A 20000-nucleotide genomic window follows, 5' to 3' on the forward strand; every position below is an offset into this window, starting at 1 on the left:
ACACAGTCATCGTGTCATTATTGTAACTGTAACAACGGTTTTTACAACTATTGACTAATTATGCGGGCCAAGCATAGACATCGTTAACTTATAGATAGTATGCAGATGACGTCACTCAGGCCTTTGTTTTTGTTTTTGCCATCCGCGTTTGTGAGTTGTTCTCACTAAACTGTATTAACCAGACTATAAAAGTTCATGGTTACACAGAGTTTGTGTGTTGGTCCGTTATACTTCCGGATGGCAATGTTGTGAACTCCTTGGCCAAGCGCATTCTATCTATAGATAGTTCGAAGATGACGTCACTCAGGTCTTTGTTATTGTTTTTTGCCATCCACGTTTATGAGTAATGCTCACTGAACTGTATTTATCCGACTATAAACGTTCATGGATACACGCAGTTTTGTGTGTTGGTCCGCTATACTTCCGGATGGCAATGTTGTGAGCTTCTTAGCCAAGCGCATACTATCTATAGCCTGACACTGACTTGTTTTTGTTTTTTTATTTCTATGTAAGTGCACCACTTAGTGAGTTATCGTTAGTAGAGCTCATGGAAACAAAGATCCCATTAGTTAAACTATTGAATACAACTCAGGATTTGTTTTTGTTTTGTTTTGTTTTTTGTTTGTTTTTTTTTTTGTAAACAAAGACCAGTCTTTTGACGTCATTTTTTGGTCAGCGTCAGGTTATATATTTTTACGATGGCTACGGTCAGTGTCAGGTTATATATTTTTACGATGGCTACGGTCAGTGTCAGGTTATATATTTTTACGATGGCTACGGTCAGTGTCAGGTTATATATTTTTACGATGGCGACGGTCAGTGTCAGGTTATATATTTTTACGATGGCTACGGTCAGTGTCGGGTTATATATTTTTACGATGGCTACGGTCAGTGTCAGGTTATATATTTTTACGATGGCTACGGTCAGTGTCAGGTTATATATTTTTACGATGGCTACGGTCAGTGTCAGGTTATATATTTTTACGATGGCTACGGTCAGTGTCAGGCTATAGTTTTTACGAAAGCTATGGGCCAAGTCAGTTCTCATGATATGAAACAGCAACAAGCATGATTTTTTTTTTGTTTCTACAGAGGGGCTTTATGTGGTCTTGAGGTATGATACTCGCTTTCAGATCAGAAAGTCTTGGGTTCGAGCCTCGCTCGACGCATAGTTGAGTCCTTGGAAAAGGCTCTTTACTGACATTCTCTTACTCAGATACTCGGGTGTAAAATGAGTACCTGGCCATTAACAGCGTTGTCTCTCGGGGGAAAAAATGTAATTTCGCGGAACAGGCGTCATGTCTCGTTTTATATGTTACATGTTGCTGTTGGTCAGGGCGTAACCATCGTTAACTTATAGCCTGACACTTGGATCCACAAATACTTGTCTTTTGATGTCATTCTTGGGTTTTTGCACCTCTTAGTGAGTGTCTTTGGTAGTGTTCAAGGAAACAAGTGATTCCATTGGTTGAACTATTGAATACAACTCACGATTTGTTTTCTTTTGTGGTCAAAGACTTGTCTTTTGACGTCATTTTTGGTCAGTGTTGGGCTATAAGTTTATGATGGCTACGGTCAGGGACCCCTTGTAAACCTCTTTGGTACGTGTAGTGGATATTGCCCTTTATAAATGTTCTAGGTTTTTGGGTTTTTTTTTTTTTTTTTTTTTTTTTGGTTTTTTTTTTTTTTTACGGGAGGGCATTAATCTCATTGTACTCATGTGGGCGCCAACCAAATATTATGTATGGATTGTGGCGAGAGATTAAGCTGTGGATCCTTTTGTTAGAGCGGATTAATAACTGATACACACAAATCGGATCAAATCAGTATCTCGCAAAATCTGTTGTTGAACAACACAAACGTTGCTTTGTGCTTTGACGAAACGATTTATTTCACTTTTGACGGATGTATTGCCTTCAACATATGGATAGATTGAATAAAATTAAATTTTTAAAAATTAAATTCCCTTTCTTCATCACATAGGGGGATTTTTTTCGTCAGGGTCTATTCCAAAGGAAGACTGGAATAAACCATGCGTCAGCCCGCAGTGCAGCGCCGCAAAGTGAGCTAGGGCGAGGTGACTTGCTCAAGACCACACAGCGAGACGGGTATAGATAGTATGCGCTTGGCTTAGAAGTTCACAACATTGCCATCCGGAAGTATAACTGGCCAACACACAAAACTGTGTGTAACCATGAACGTTTATAGCCTGGTTAATACAGTTTAGTGAGAACTACTCAAAAACGCGGATGGCGAAAAACATTAACAAAGACCAGAGTGACGTCATCTTCGAACTATCTATTCGAACTCGGTACTTTTCGGGTACCAAGAAAAAAGACCATATCGCCGAGCCTCACTGTCCCACTTTTTGCATCCTTTTTTAAAAAGGAAGGATCAATAACTGATACAAATCGGATCAAATGAAAACCTCGCCAAATTTGTTGTCGCACAACACAAACTACGTGCTTTGAACATACGCTTTTAAAAAAGTTTTGACGATTTTTTTTTCTCTTTAAAATATGATTTAATTTCAAACGACTTCCCCGAACCGTCTTAGAGATATGTGACCCATGCTCTCAAAACGGTTTTATGTTGAAATCGTTGTGATGTTTAAAATTGAATGTATAGATAAAACGAAGTTGACGCCACTCAGCTCTTTGTTATTGTTTTTAGCCTGCCATTTTTGTGAGTAGTTCTCATGAAATTGTAACAACCAGACTATAAACGTTTAAGATTACACATAGTTTTGTATGTTGGTGCGTTATATCCGGCTGGCGGAATGTTGTGAGTAAATTACATAAGCTCACAGCATCAATAGTCAAAACTATGAAAGCAAGTGAGCGTCATACCACAAAATCACATAGCCGTATTTACTTTGTACGTTGCCGACTTTATCTCAACTTGTAAATCTATGATTTGATCAATTTCGACCCAAATATATAGATAGAATGCGCTTGGCCAAGGAGTTCACAACATTGCCATCCGGAAGTATAACGGACCAACACACAAACTTTGTGTAACTATGAACTTTTAGAGTCTGGTTAATACAGTTTAGTGAGAACAACTCACAAACGCGGATGGCAAAAACAATAACAAAGGCCTGAGTGACGTCATCTGCATACTATCTATAGATAGTTCGAAGATGACGTCACTCAGGTCTTTGTTATTGTTTTTTGCCATCCGCGTTTATGAGTAATGCTCACTGAACTGTATTAACCCCACTATAAACGTTCATGGATACATACAGTTTTGTGTGTTATACTTCCGGATGGCAATGTTATGATCTTCTTTGCCAATCTTTGCCAAGCGCATACTATCTATAATAGGACGTTTTGTCAGTGTGCCACAGATCAGGTAAAAATACGTAATCTATTTCATTTCATTTTAATACAAATGAAGACTTATAGAGGCGTGTTGTCGAATTGAAGCCACAGGATATTAACAAGTTATCTTTCGTACTTTCGAAAAACAAGTATTTAAAAATTTGGCCAGAAAACTCATCCTCCAAAATCGATCGATTTAAATGACCCTCATCTTAGTATAAAACTCTCAAACCTGGGACTTTAAGGAAGATTTATGAAATCCCAATTTGAGAGTTTTTTTCCAAGATGAGGGTCATTTAAATCGATCGATATTTGAAGGACGGGTTTTTCTGGCCAAATTTTATAAATACGCGTTTTTACAGAGTACGACAGTTAACTGGTTGAAGTGTCTCATCGACCTTGTCTGGTAAATCTGCCATACTGTAAATTAAAAGAAACATTTTTTTAGAATTTTGGTCAGAGAAGTCCCAAGTTTGAGATATTTTGACCAGATTAGGGTATTGTTAATCGATCGGTAACTTCGACTATTTGGTCTTGCGGTATGACACTCGCTGTCGGATCGAAAAGTCCTGGGTTCGAGCCTCGTTCGGCGCATTGTTGAGACATTGAAAAAGGCTTTTTACTCACATTCTCTAACCGTACTCAGGTGTAAAATGAGTACCTGACCATTAACAGCGTTGTCTCTGTCGGAAAATAAAACGTGTAATATCGCCTTATAGCCGTTATGTCTCGTTCTACTTGTTAAGTGTTGCTATTGACCAGGGACTCCTTGTAAAGTGCCTTGAGCACGTTTAGTGGATATTGCACCATACAAAGGCTCACCGATAAGGTCTTTGCTGAGTTCGATCATCCGCCCCTGTGCTGTGTGGCCTTGAGCATGTCATCTCGCTCTAGCTCAATTTGCGGCGCTGCACTGCGGCGACGCCTGGATTATTCAAGTCTTCCCTTAGAATAGACCCTAGATACAAAATTACCCTATGGGATGAATAAAGGGAATTTTATTTATTTATTATTGGTGACCCATCGCCTCAAAACGGTATTATGTCGGAACGAATCAAATGCTTAAAAGCCGAATTAAACGTTAAACTGGTCCAAAATATAAATTGTTGGCATTAGCACCCTAAAATATAGTATCCATTCTCTTCAATAAAACATACAAACTCAACACAAGTCTGATATTTCTGACTATAAATTCCATTATCAACATTTTAACCAACCCGACATAATACCGTTTTGAGGCGAAGGGTCACATTTTATTTATTATAAGACAAGATATCTGTCCAAATTCTGAAAAGTCTGTTGTTGATGTGTTCTTTTTTATCTGTTTGTGTTAATGGAATGCCTAAAAAAAAATGAGTGGGCAGCAAATTGTGACAATTGAATACCTCAAGGATAATTACGAGGGTAGTGCGGCTATGTGGTCAAGTGGTATGACACTCACTTTCGGATCGGAAGGTCCTGGGTTCGAGCCTCGCTCGGCGCATAGTTGAGTCCTTGGAGAAGGCTCTTTACTCACATTCTCTCACCGTACTCAGGTGTAAAATGAGTACCTGGCCGTTAACAGCGTTGTCTGTCCCAAAAATTTGTAATATCGCCTGACAGGCGTCATGTCTCGTCCTACATGTTATGTGTTGCTGTTGGCCAGGGACCCCTTGTAAAGCGCTTTGAGCACGTTTAGTGGATATTGCGCTATATAAAAGCTCAAGTTTGATATCAATCAAATGTGCTAAATATGTCATTATCAGCATCATTGATATTATCATTGCTCTCCCCCCCCCCTCTCTCTCTCTCTCTCTCTCTCTCTCTCTCTCTCTCTCTCTCTTTCTCCCTAAAATCTCTCACTTTATTACAAACAGAAGGGCACTCGCACACACGCACATTTACAAACAAACAAACAATCAAACACACACACACAGACACACACACACACACACACACACATACACAAACACACAACGTCTTTGTTATTTTCTTATCTTCTTTTATTCCCGTTGAAAATTTACAGTTGTTGTTTGTTTTTGTTTTGTTTGTTTTTTTTTTTTTTTGTTTTTTTTTTCTTTTGTTTTTCTTTTTGGTTTTGTTTTTATTATTTTGCTTGGGGAGGAGGGGGGTCCCTCTTTGTTGTTTGGGGGTGTGTTGGAGGTGTGTGTGTGGGGGGGGGGGGGGGGGGGGGTTGGGGGGGTTGGCTGGATTGTTTTGTTTTTTTTTTGTCTGTTGTTTTTTTGTTTTTGTTTTTTGTTAACACTAATGTACACAATAGTTAATATTTCCTTCAAAATAGGATTCAACAGTCGTGACGTCACTTCCTTCCTAATGACGTATGGTAACTTAGTAACACTGGCTCTAAACTATCGGAACAATGGCGGACGCCCGTATGAAATATTTCTCCGACGAGCATTAAAGCGTATCCAGGGGGGGAAAAAAAACATAAATTTGATCATGTTTTGAGTTTTACACATTCTGATCAAAAGGCATATGATAAGGGAATGAAAAGTTCTAGCCAGCATAAAAAATAAAAAGTAATGATTTTCTTTGTTTAGAACCAAGATGGCCACCGTTGCCTGGCGGCGTGACATCAGACTACTGAATCCAATTGTGGCCTTCCTTAATCTATTCACGAAAGTGTCAATGCAGTTTGATTTTAGAGTCATAAAAAGATTGTCTGTACCGATAGAAAGAATATGACATCACTCAGGTCTTTGTTATTGTTTTTTTTTAATTTTGCCATCCATGTTTATGAGTAATTCTCACTAAACGGTGTATTAACCAGACTATAAATAGAACGAAGTTTGCGTCACTCGGGTCTTTCTCATTGCTTTTTGCCATCCGCGTTTATGAGTAATTCTCACCAAACTGTATTAACCCGACTATAAACGTTCAAGCTTACACATTGTTTTGTGTGTTGATCCGGATGACAATGTTGTGAGGGTTTTTTTAGCCAAGCTCACACTATCATAAAAAGTTTGCAATCTCTCATCCTATCATCCACAAATAAGCAAAAAATGCAACGCGATAGCCATAATGGTGTGATCTTAGGATCGAAAGGTCCTGGGTTCGAGTCCCACTCTGAGTACTGCATATAATTGAATAATTGAGCTTTATATAGCGCAATATCCACTAAATGTGCTCAAAGCGCTTTACAAGGGGTCCCTGGCCAACAGCAACACTTAACATGTAGGACGGGACATGACGCATGTTAGGCGATAATACAATTTTTCGGACAAAGACAACGCTGTTAACGGCCAGATACTCATTTTACACCTGAGTACGGTGAGAGAATGTGAGTAAAGAGCCTTTTCCAAGGACTCAACTATGCGCCGAGCGCGAGGCTCGAACCCAGGACCTTCCATTCCGAAAGCGAGTGTCATACCACTAGACCACATAGCCGCACAAGAGTTAGTTGAGTCTTTGGAAAAGGCTCTTTACTCGGGTGTAAAATGAGAACGTGGCCCTTAACAGCCTTGTCTCTGTAGGGTAAAAAAAAAATGTAATAACGTCTAACAGTCTCGATCTACATGTAAAGTGTTTTACTGTTGGCTAAGGACCCCGTGTAAAGCGCTTTGAGCACGTTTATTGGGTATTGCGCTATTTAAATGCTGAAGTTTGTTTTTTTTTTTTTTTTTGTTTTGTTTTTTTTGTTTTTTTTTTTTTTTGTCTCTTATTTGTTTGTTTTGGGTTGTTTTGTTTTTTTTTTTGGGAGAGGGGAAGGTGGGGGGGTGGAAAGGGGGGTTTAACTACTCCATCACGTTCAAATCTGTGCGCGTGGGATTTCTAACGCTAGTCCATCCCCCTTGAGTGTTCATTTCATTCTAGTCAAGGGCGATAGAACAAAGGGTCGGCCGGAAGCCGTTCGATATTTTGTCACTGACGTCAAAGATAAAAGCTTTCACATGTTTTGACCTGAAAACAACTCTCTATCTTTACCATCAAATTACTCCTTTCTCTCTGGTAATCATCTTCCACCATCTCCTTATCATCATTATCATCATCATCATCATCATCATCATCATCATCATCATCATCATCATCATCATCATCATCATCATCATCATCATCATCATTAACTTTATCCTTACCCCCTTCTTTTCCTCTTAATATTCCGTCTACTTTTCCTCTTCCTCCTCGTCCTCCTCCTCTTTCTTCTTCTTCTTCTTCTTCTTCTTCTTCTTCTTCTTCTTCTTCTTCTTCTTCTTCTTCTTCTTCTTCTTCTTCTTCTTCTTCTTCTTCTTCTTCTTTATCATCATCATCATCATCATCATCATCATCATCATCATCATCATCATCATCATCATCATCATCATCGTCATCTTCTTGTTCTTCTTTTTCTTCTCTACCTCCTCCTCCTCCTCCTTCTCTTGTGCTGCTATTGCTGCTGCAGTCGTTGCGACAACTACTAGTGCCATCTCGTTCCCCTACCACGCCACTACGTTCTTCCATTTCCCATACTCCATTTTCTCATTCAACCGTCATCAGATTCAACTCATCAACTGTGAAAGAAAAATGTGTTTAATATTTCGTCTATGGATGCTATGTGTTCAGGTAAAATAATCACAACATCCGCCAACCTAATATAACGAACCAACACACAAAACTATGTGTAATCAGGAACGTTTATCGTCTGATTGAAACAATTTAATGAGAGCTAATCACCAAAGTGGCTGTTTAATATCAATAACAAAGAGCTGAGTGACGTAATTTTCATTCCTTCTGTTCCATCAATCTACCACGGCGGTCCCGATTGCTCAGTTGGTAGAATACTCGCTTTACACTCAAAGGGACCCAAGATCGATCCCAAGTGCAGTCGAGATTTTTTTATGGCTCCCATGTCTACCCGGCAGCGTATAGGTAGCTGGGTCTGTTAGATCTGGCGGAAAGTACTTTTAGATGAACTATCGTCCTATCAAAGGGTAACAAGCTATTGCTATTATCAATTTCACGCTATAGAAACCGGGATAAACTCCGGCTCCAAATGCCTTATGGCTCTGAAGGACAAATTTATTTCCCCCCAATCCATCAGTCACCACATGTTATCACCTTTCCATCTCTCTCTCCCATCCAGATCCCCCACGGAGAACGCCTGGCAATTTGCCAACTACAACGTCACCCAAGCGATGGCGATCATGGCGTTTGGTAGGTCCATCATAGTTTGGTGTTGTTGTTGTTGTTGTTGGTGGTGGTGGTGGTGTTATTGCTGTTGTTGGTGGTGTTATTCTTGTTGTTGGTGGATGTTGTGTTGTTGTTGTTGTTGGTGGTGGTGGTGGTGGTGTTGTTGTTGTTGTTGTTGTTGTTAGTGCTGGTGGTGTTGTTGTTGTTGTTGTTGGTGGTGGTGGTGGTGGTGGTAGTGGTGGTGGTGTTGTTGTTGTTGTTGTTGGTGTTGGTGGTGTTGTTGTTGTTGTTGTTGGTGGTGGTGGTGGTGTTGTTGTTGGTGGTGGTGGTGGTGGTGGTGGTGTTGTTGTTGTTGTTGTTGTTGTTGTTGTTGTTGTTGGTGGTGGTGGTGGTGGTGTTGTTGTTGTTCTTGTTGGTGGTGGTGGTGGTGGTGTTGTTGTTGTTGTTGGTGGTTGTGGTGTTGTTGTTGTTGCTGTTGTTGTTTTTATTGTTGTTGTTGATGAAGTTATTGTCGTTGTTGTCTTTGTCATTGTTGTTTTTGTTGTAGTGTTAATGTTGTTCTTATTGTTGTTGTTGTTGTTGTTGTTGTTGTTGATTTTAGTGTTGTTGATGCTTTTGTTGATGTTGTTATTGATTTTGGTGTTGTTGATGTTTTTGTTGGTGATGTTGTTGTCGTTGTAGTTGTTATTGTAGTTGTTGTTCACCGTGCTACTAGCTGCTTTGCGGTTTCGTGCTCAGGACCGCAACGGGTACATATTGGACAGGTGGTAAGTCCCCACTGATGTAGTGAGCGTTCTGTTAAGCAGGTTCTCGACCGAAACTGAATGGCTGCCATTCAATGTCTCCTCTTGCTGGTGGAAAAATCGTTCCCGACATTATGTGCATGGACTATTCACATCTACCTTCTTAACGTTCCTGCTTCTACCCCACACTGGAGCGCAATACTCCACGGTGAAATAGCATAGTGCCAAGGGCGGGCGTCCTCAGTAGCACTTGATTAGCACCCCAAATTGATCCCGCCAGCTTCCTCAGAAGACTGTTGCGTTTCTCTATCTTCCGGGCAACTCCTTTGAGATGCACTCGATAAGTAAGGCAGCGGTCCAGCATCCTCCCCCCCCCCCCCCCCAGGTATTTCGGATTCTGCACGTATGGGAGAAGCTGGTCCCCGAATAGGACGTTCAGTTTATGGGTGCGGCAGACACAACCAGTCTTCATGGATCACCTACCTTGTCGTTAGTGGAGGGGGGGGGGGTGCTTGAGGTATATCGGGACAAAGGAGTAATTCCGGTTGACCGTCATTCGACCATCCCGCATATCATCATCATCATCATCATCATCATCATCATCATCATCATCATCATCATCATCATCATCATCATCATCATCATCATCATCATCATCATCATCATCATTTCCTTTTCCACCCTGGGTCGGGGTATAGGCCACAGACAAATAGTTTCCATCCTTCTCTATCCTGAGCTAACTTTTGTATCTCGTTCCATGTCTTATCACTTCTCTATATATCAACTTCTTTAATTCTTCTGCTTTGTCTGTTGTCCTTCATAAATTCTGTAATTGCAGAAACTTTTCGGTCGCCTAAGCCCAAGCTAAAAAGGGGATTTGATTAGTCCGCCTGTGTTTCTGTAACAATTTGAGTTTAACGGAAAGGCGTGTTAACCCTTCGACAACCCCCAACCTGGAGGACCAGGTGACTCAAAGATGGGGGAATCACACACCATTAATCGCCTTTTACGACCCGCTGGCTTGGCGTTTTGGACTTTCTTACACCCTCTCTGTTGAGGGACCCCAGACACCACACAGCCCGCCCTGATGTGACGAAATGAGATCCAATCAGGTGCCTGAAAGGCCTCGGCCATCGGAGTTCCACACTACTACAGCATCCCTAGACGAGTGTAGTTCCGCAAGACCTCATAGCCGCAAATAGCAAGGAATGAAAATTTATTTCATTCGTTGTTTTGCACGTGGGACAGCGCGTCGCAACAGTACGGTCTTTGCTTCGAAACCCTAAAGGAACCAAGTTCGAATACCCGCTGCGCCATGTGGCATTGAGCATTTCATCTTGGCCTAGCTCTGTTTGGGGCGCTGCACCGCGGCTGACGCCTGGATTATTCCAGTTTTCCCTTGGAATAGACCTTAAAGACAAACTTCCCTATAAACTCCTTATAGGATGAATAAAGGGAATTTTATTATTATTTGATTAATTTGATTTTCCAATATGTGAAAAGCCGGGAAGATGCGGCCAGTTTCGATTCGAGATATGAGCCAAAATCCATAGCAACAAATTTTATTCAGACATAAATTCATACCTTTGGTTCTAATAGACATAGAAAGAAAATTAAAGTGGTAAATGATCAGAAAGATGTGGTCTGCATCTACACCACTGCGCACATAACTCAATTTATGGAATTTGCGCATCTTTCCTGATATTTTCAGCCAATCACACAGATTATAATCTAGTCTAAACCAGTTATTTTTCCTATTTTCCACAGCGTACATGTGTCATCACAACACATTTCTCATCCACTCCTCCTTGGAGAATCCAACACAGAAGAGATGGGGGTTTGTCACACATTTCAGTGTGTTGTTTGCCATGGTCATGTTGATACTGATGGCCATTGCTGGTTATGCCACGTTCACTGGACACACCCAAGGTGAGAATAGAGAAGTCCTTCCTTTGGGATGTAGGAATTCATTCACACAAAGAGACTTTTTCCCTCTCTTTTTTTTTAAACAACAAATAAAGAGGTACCACTATTTATTCACGAAAGAAAAAAAATAGTTTTAAAATATATCGTTCTCTCTCTCTCTCTGTCTCTCTCTCTCTGTCTCTCTCTCCCTCTCTCTCTCTTTCTCTCTCTCTCTCTACCTCTCTTTCTCTCTCTCTTTTTCTCTTTGTTTCTCTCCCTCTCTCTCTCTCTCTCTCTCTCTCTCTCTCTCTCTATATATATATATATATATATATATATATATATATATATATATATCTTTCTTTCTCTATCTATCTATCTATCTATCTATCTATCTATCTATCTATCTATCTCTCTCTCACTCACTCTTTCTCGTAATATATATTATTGATTAGTGTCCTGTAGTTCTGACAGTGCTCAATAAATTAACTATTCAGAGTATTATAAAAGATTACATCTATATATCAAGATATATATATATATATATATATATATATATATATATATATATATATATATATATATAAATAAATTTTTAAAAATGTGGCTTTGTGGTCTTGTGGTATGACACCGGCTTTCGGATCGGAAGCTCCTGGGTTCGAGCCTCGCGCTCGGCGCATAGTTGAGTCCTTGGAAAAGGCTCTTTACTCACATTCTCTCACCGTACTCAGGTGTAAAAATGAGTACCTGGCCGTTAACAGCGTTGTCTTTGTCAGAAAATTGTAATATCGCCTAACAGGCGTCATGTCCCGCCCTCAATGTTAAATGTTGCTGTTGACCAGGGACCCCTTGTAAAGCGCTTTGAGCACATTTTAGTGGATATTGCGCTATATGAAAGCTCAATTTATATATATAATATATATATATATATATATATATATATATATATATATATATATATATGGGTATTTTGGTTGTTTCTGTGTTATATTATGGCTATTATGATAAAATTGGAATTGCTAAAAGTGACCTGGTCAAAATAGACCGGGAAAGACTTTAATTAAAAATCCAGCATCCTTCCCTTGGAACGATAAAGATACTCGACTGTTTAATGTTCCATCCACCCCACTGGTCAAACAAAATCCATTAACGCCTACACTAAGGCACTGTCCAAATATACGCCGTATTTAAAATGTTATTTTGGCCCAACAAAAAAAAACGTGTCCTTCAAATATCGATCGAATAAAACTACCTTTACCTTGGACCCCCCCCCCCCCCCCCCCCCCCAAAAAAAAAAAAAAAAATCTGAGACTTACGAATTCGCCAGGTTTGAGAGTTTGTTTTTTTTTACCAAGATTAGGGTGATTTTAATCGATCGATATTTGAGGGACGAGTTTTCTTGCCAAAATTTTAAATATGTCATTTTTCAGAGAATACGCCAGTGCAAATAAAGATATAGTATTCACCGCTTTTGTGCGTAGCCTTCGTTAACAGCCTGACATAGAACCCTCTAAGACTTACAGTTTGACGTCATTTTTAAGGTTTGTGTAGCGCCTAGTGAGTCGTTAGTAGAGCTCAAAGAAACAAGTGATTCCATCGGTTGAACTATTGAATAGACCTCACGATTTGTTTTCTTTTGACGTATTTTGGTCAGTGTCAGGCTATAGATAGTATGCGCTTGGCTAAGAAGCTCATAACATTGCCATCCGGAAGTATAACGGACCAACACACAAAACTGTGTGTATGCATGAACGTTTATAGTCGGGTTAATACAGTTCAGTGAGTATTACTCATAAACGCGGATGGCAAAAAAAAACAATAACAAAGACCTAAGTGACGTCATCTTCGTACTATCTATAAGTTAACGAAGGTACGTCAGTGTCACTAATCTACTGCAGAAAACTCTGACCACAACATATCCCCATTCAAGGCATTCAAAAAATAGTCGTTCACAGCCATTCGGCCCGTGGAGCCGGAGTTTATCCCGGTTTCTATAGCGTGAAACGAACAATAAATACCAATTGCTTGTTATCCTTTAGATAGGATTCTAGTCTATCGGAAAGTAATGTCCTCCAAATCTAACAGACTCAGCTACCCATTCACTAAAGATCTGAATAAGTGTGTATGAAAGGTGCCAGACAAAACAAGAAAAATAGAAGAAAAAAAAAACCATCCCAAAAATCAGTTTACCTCGACTGGGGATCGAACCCATTCACTGCTGGGTGGACAGGGTGGTCAGACAATAAAAATCTGGACTGCACCTGGGACCGATCTCGATCCCTTTACGTGTGAATGAAGCGAGTGCTCTACCAACTGAGCTATCGGGACCCCCTTCATTCATTCATGGCTCTCTACTGGGCATTCATTGTTGGTTCCATTTCCATGAACAATTAATCTAGAAATGTGCTTAATATCGACCACTGGCCTCCAGTCCACTGGCGTCAGCCACAATAATGATAATCATCATCATCATCATTGCCTTTTTCACCCTGGGTCAGGACATAGGCCACAGACAAACAGTTTCCATCCTTCTCTATCCTGAGCTAACTTTTTAATCTCATTCCAGGTCTTACCACTTCTCTGTATATCAGCTTCTTTAATTCTTCTCCATGTTGTCCTTCATAAATTCTGTCGCCCAAGCTAAAAAAATGGATTTGGTTTGTCCGTCTGCGTTTCTGTAATGATAATAAAACAATAATAATCACAATGGATCCTATGGGACAGCTTGACTCGACCTTGACCTTCGTGGTTTGAATTGATTCACATACCAAACAGCGGAGTACTCAGAGGTTGAAAACTCACTCAATGCTAGAGAATTTTGCTACTTTTCAAAATTGGAAAATAATTTTTTTTAATGAGCATGTGCATAGATAGAGGTGTAGAGTTTTATTCAACTACCATTAACACATGTCTTTGATACTACGTCTAACAAAAAATCCACTAAGTGTGCTCAAAGCGCTTTACAAGGGGTCTCTGGTCAACAGCAACATTTAACATGTAGGACGGGACATAACACCTGTTAGGCAATGTTACAAATTTTCGGACAAAGACAACGCTGTTAACGGCCAGGTACTCATTTTACACCTGAGTGCGGTGAGAGAATGTGAGTAAAGAGCCTTTTCCAAGGACTCAACTATGCGCCGAGCGCGAGGCTCGAACCCGGGACCTTCCGATCCGAAAGCGAGTGTCATACCACTAGACCACTTAGCCGCACATATCAAACAACAAAGTAATCAGAAGTTTAACTCACTCAATTGAGCATGAGCGTAGATAGAGGTCTAATTTTATTGAACTACCATTAACATGTAAAAAAATAAAAACATTAGATTTGATTCCACGTCTAAAATTTTGTCCTCAGAAAAATGTAATAAATAGGCATGGGGCAAAAGCAACCCCTGGTAAACTACGGATATAGATAGTTCGAAGATGACGTCACTCAGGTCTTTGTTATTGTTTTTTGCCATCCGCGTTTATGAGTAATTGTTACTAAACTGTATTAACCAGACTATAAATGTTCATGGATACTGGATACACAGAGTTTTGTGTGTTGGTCCGTTATACTTCCGGATGGCAATGTTATGAGCTTCTTAGCCAAGCGCATACTATGTATAGTCGGTGTTAAGATTGAGTGAGTTAAATATGAGGATACTACTAATCTCCAACACGATTCTTTTTTTTTTTTTTTTACGATCAAACGACCTTTTCTAATGACCCGTGCGGCTATTTGGTCATGTGGTCTGACAATGGCTTTCGGATCGTAAGGTCCTGGGTTCGAGTCTTCGAGTCTCGCTCGACGCATAGTTGAGTCCCTGGAAAAGGCTCTGTACTCACATTCTCTCACCGTACTCATGTGTAAAATGAGTACCTGACCGTTAACAGCTATGTCTCTGTCCAAAAAAAAAATTTGTAATACCGCCTAACAGGCATCATGTCCCGTCACAAGTGCTAAGTGTTACTGTTGGCCAGGGAGCCCTTGTAAAGCGCTTTGAGCACATTTAGTGGATAGTGCGCTTTATAAATGTGTTTTTTTTTTTAATTACCAAAACGACATGTTTATCTCTCTCGACCCAGGTGACCTAATGGAGAACTACTGTCGTGATGACGTCCTAATGAACGTTGTCCGAATTTTCTTTGCCATCACCATTATGCTGACGTATCCAGTCGAGTGTTTCGTCACAAGGGAGGTAATCCATGAAATTTTGTTATCTTCTTAGGAAGGTTAAACGTTACGGTTACTGAAGAGAATTGAATTCCAAAATTCGTAAAGTCGATTTTTCTACTTTTTAAGATTTTCCATCCATGAGATACGAGTAAATTGAAACGTAAATTTTATTTTAATCATAAAATGGCACAAGAATTTCCCTTAGATTTGTGTGAATTTGATGTTTAAATAGGATAAAATAATAGACCGAATGAGAAATTATAGGGGAAATAATCCTCGCTATCTCAAAATGGAAAAAACAGAGTTAGGTAGTTTTGGAAAACCACTCTTCAATTGTTTTTGAAAATATCGGAAATATTTATATGTCCCTCAATAAAAGAAAGAAATATATCATTTTCCACTCTTCATATGTTATTTAAAAGGATGTAGGGTACCTTTGGAAGTGAATATCACCAACGGATGCATGGAACAGAAAACCGAAACAACAACACTGCAAATAACGATCACGGCGAGCAACTTACCAGTAAAGTTTAATACTAGGTTCAAAATGACACAGATGGAGATGAACGAGACATACGAGCAAGAATACTCAGCAAAAGCCTTCATGGACTGGGAAACATTTGAAAAACAAACAATGTCTTCGGGATTAGATTCGAGTCTGAAGTGCTACGTGTGGCCACTTTTATACGGATGCGAAATCTGACTACAATGCACAAAAAAGAACATGAAGCTTTTGAATGTGGTTGAGAAGGATGCAGAGAATTCTATAGCACACAAAACGAACGAGAAGTGCTAAAACAAACATACAACAAAGGAAACTAATGCCTTATAGCGGATCAACAACTATCCTTTCGACACATAGTAAGGAAAGAAGAATGAATACCTGGCAAGTTGTGAAAATCCTGGTAACGCGCCGGGAGACAAAAAAAACACGCATGACCAACTGAAGGCTCACCAACCTAACATCCAGAGCTGTTTGAAAAGCAAGAGACAGGAGAATGGAGAGAGATAATTCATGCAGTATCGAAGCCTGACCAGGCATGAACCTAGAAAAGAAAGAAGAAAAGAAGAAGAAGAAAAGTAAGAAGAAGAAGAAGAAGAAGGGTACCTTTGTTTTAAACTTATTAAACGATAAAACTATAAAGTCGTTTGTGTAGGGGGGGGGGGGGGGGAAGGGGGGGGAGGAGGAGGGCGGAGGCAACTGTGTTCAACGAGATTTGCACCCGTGAATTCTTCACTTTAATTCACAGACGAGAATCTTACCGTTTGCTATTGTGATCCCCTTTTTCACAATAATGAATATCGCATTGTGTTAACAAACAAAAAAAAAAAAAACAAACAAATAAACAAAAAAAAAACAAAAAAAAAAAAAATAATAATAAATAAATAAAACATGAAATCTCAATCAACTTTGTTGTTTTTGTTATTGTTGTCTTTTGTTGTTGTTGTTGTTCTTGTTGTTTTTCTTTGTTTGTTTGGTTTTTTTTTTTTTTTTGGGGGGGGGGGTGGTTAATTTTATTTTATTTATTTATTATTTGTTTTTGGTTTGTCTTTTTTTTATTGTCATCAAAATCTAAATGGTCGTATTCGAGACAAATGCCACATCCTCGAAAAAAAGCAATTTAACTTGAGCTTTTTTTTACAGAGCAATATCCACAAAACGTGCTCAAGGCGCTTTACAAGGTATCCCTAGCCAACAGCAACACTTAACACATAGAACGATACATAACGCCTATTAGGCGATTTTACAATTTTTCCGACAGAGACAAAGCTCAGGTACTCATTTTACACCTGATCGCGGTGAGAAAATGTGAGTAAAGAGCCTTTTTCCAAGGACTCAATTAGGCGCCGCTCAAAGAGGGTCTCGAACCCAGGACCTTCCGATCCAAAGGCGAGTGTCCCATAACAAAACCACATATCCACACATAAATTATCAAGGATAATAATAATAATAGAGGCAGCAAGAATTGACCCATTGGACACATACCGTTAAATGGAGTCACGTTGCCTGGAGGGGAAACTTTACCCCAGTAAATTTGGAGCATTTTGAGTAATCTCAGCGTTGTTGTAGTTATTATCGTGGTTAAAAGACTTGACTTTTACCATAGGCTATGTGGTCTAGTGGTATGACACTCGCTTTCGGATCGGAAGGTCCTGGGTTCGAGCCTCGCTAGGCGCATAGTTAAGTCCTTGGAGAAGGCTCTTTACTCACATTCTCTCACCGTACTCAGGTGTAAAATGAGTACCTGGCCGTTAACAGCGTTGTCTCTGTCCCAAAAATTTGTAATATCGCCTGACAGGCGTCATGTCTCGTCCTACATGTTATGTGTTGCTGTTGGCCAGGGACCCCTTGTAAAGCGCTTTGAGCACGTTTAGTGGCTATTGCGCTATATAAAAGCTCAATTTATTTAATTTATTAGGAAATTATTGCCACACAACAAATTATACTCTTATTGGTCCTAAATCAGGGAGGCAAAGTTTCCACAGTTGACGGTAGTTTTGTTTTGTTTTAATGAGATCGTTGACACTCCTCCATAACTATACGTGTGTTTTTATTGTAGGTAATCGACAACGCTGTGTTCCCTAGCAACCCCGACGCCCCGACCTGGCGTCACGTGACAGTTACCGTGGTGGTCGTTGGCCTCACTGCCGCTGTGTCTATGTCAACGGATTGCCTGGGGATTGTACTAGAACTCAATGTAAGTGAGACACGACCTCTATTTGACACACACACACACACACACACACACATACACACACAAACTCACACACACGTACACACACTCTTTTTCACTCTATCTATCTATCTATCTATCTCTGTCTATCTATCTATCTATCTATCTATCTCTGTCTATCTATCTATCTCTATCTATCTATCTATCTATCTATCTATCTATCTATCTATCTATCTATCTATCTATCTATCTATCTCTGTCTATCTATCTATCTATGTAATTATCCCCCTTTCCACCCAACATTGATTGGGTGGCTAAATCTGGTAGATCTGGAGGAAAGTACTTTAGGCCAGACCAGCGTGCTATCCAAAGAAAAACAAGAAACTAATATTATACTTTTCACCAAAGTTAAAGTCAAAATTATAAGAAAGAGGAAGTAAACTCTTTTCAATTTTTTTTAAAGTTTAAGAAACAAAATTCACTCTCCTCAGCTAAAAAAAAATTCAACTCAAAGTTAATAGCTTAACTTGAAAATAATATTTTAATCAATGCTCGTCCCGACTTATTACCATTTCGAGACGATTGGTCACGGATTATATAGAAGGAACGAAATGGACGTCACTCAGTTCCTTGTTATTGTTTTTTTTGCCAGCCATTTTTATAAGTACTTCTCACTAAATTCTATCAATCAGACTACAGATTTTAAAGATTACTCGTAGTTTTGTTTGTTGGTACATTATATCCGGTTAGCGGATGTTGTGAGATTTTTAATGCACAGCATCAACATCTTTTCTCTGATTTGAAAAAAGACCTAACGAATTCTGAAGAAAGAATACTATCATCATTTTGTTTTTCAGGGAGTTATAGCAGCCGTCCCTCTTGCCTACATCTTCCCCGCCGCCTGTGTCATGAGACTGCGACAAGAGGCCGTGTTCTCCGTGCGTAACATCGGCCCCATGTGTGTTGTGACATTCGGCGTCCTCATTGCCATCGTCGGGTTCGTGATGGCCATTATCAATCTGGTGTCTGGTGTCAGCTGTAGCCACGGCGTTGAACCTGAATACTGTTTCAGTGAAGCCCACGTGAATAAGACCATCTTCACCACGACGACCACCACCCTAGCTCCTTAGATAGAGGGAGAGAGAGAGAGAGAGAGAGAGAGAGAGAGAGAGAGAGAGGGGGGGAGAGTGAGTGAGAGAGTAAGTCAGAGAGAGAGAGAGAGAGAGAGAGAGAGAGAGAGAGAGAGAGAGGAATGCGAAGTTGCAAGATTTCAGGACATGTGTGTCAGATATAATTTGTGTTTTGTTGTTTTTGATTCTCTTATTCTTGTATAAAAAGCGTATTATTTTTAATATGCCGAAGTCGGGGAGAACTACAAAGAGTTTGAATAAAGGTTTTCTGCTTAGAGCAATGGTGCGCCCATAACCCTCTCCTTACTACCCATAGGAAAATCGACTCATTCGTAACGATGCAACCAACAATTTTCTTATTCGGATTTCTCTTGTATATCATAAAATGTAAAGAAATGCTTTGATTACAGCTATAAATACTAAACACTGTTGTAGACATCATTTTGCTGAACAACATTCTGTATAGGATGCACTTGTTACTTTTTTGTTTGATTAGGAAAAGTCTATTTTTGTGTCGGGTGGGTGTGAATTTTTGGGGAAAATTCTAAAAATGGCTGGTATGGAGAGAGTTAAGGTTGAGCTTATTACAGAAATTGTTTTAAAAAGTAAGGGTGGTTGATTAGTTTTAACCCACTCAATCCTAGAGATTTTTGCTACTTTTCAAAAATTGGGCGGGGGGGGGGGGGGGGTGTATTAAAAATGAGCATGTAGGCTACCTGGCTACATAGATAGTTTTATTCAACTACCATTAACATGTAAAAACTAAAAGAATTAGCTTTGACACTACGCCTATCATTTGTGTCATAAAAATGTAATAAATAAGCATGGGGTAAAAGTAACCCGGGTAAACTACGGATATAGTCGGTGTTAGGGTTGAGTGAGTTAATGTGTCTTTGCAAGATATCTCCGGTTATAGATTATTATTATCCTTTGTTTTTTACCTTAAATGTCGGTGC

General features: G+C 39.7%; 1 protein-coding gene across 4 annotated transcripts in view; it reads left to right on the forward strand.

The window, feature by feature from the left end:
• Window positions 1–19125, forward strand: part of LOC144964379 (putative sodium-coupled neutral amino acid transporter 11) — a 174956-nt gene extending 155831 nt beyond the window's left edge. For all 4 annotated transcript variants that reach the window (XM_078898557.1, XM_078898554.1, XM_078898555.1 and 1 more), the window contains 5 exons: window positions 8383–8453; window positions 10940–11101; window positions 15149–15261; window positions 17801–17938; window positions 18772–19125. In XM_078898557.1, the coding sequence (XP_078754683.1) occupies window positions 8383–8453; window positions 10940–11101; window positions 15149–15261; window positions 17801–17938; window positions 18772–19044 (757 nt within the window). In that variant the 3' untranslated portion in view covers window positions 19045–19125. The remainder of the gene's footprint in view (window positions 1–8382; window positions 8454–10939; window positions 11102–15148; window positions 15262–17800; window positions 17939–18771) is intronic.
• The last annotated feature ends 875 nt before the right edge of the window (window positions 19126–20000 follow it).

The sequence above is a fragment of the Berghia stephanieae genome, chromosome 2 (genome assembly GCF_034508935.2).
Source record: "Berghia stephanieae isolate SIO BIC M18660-M18661 chromosome 2, UCSD_Bste_1.3, whole genome shotgun sequence".
Taxonomy (NCBI): Eukaryota; Metazoa; Mollusca; class Gastropoda; order Nudibranchia; family Aeolidiidae; genus Berghia; species Berghia stephanieae.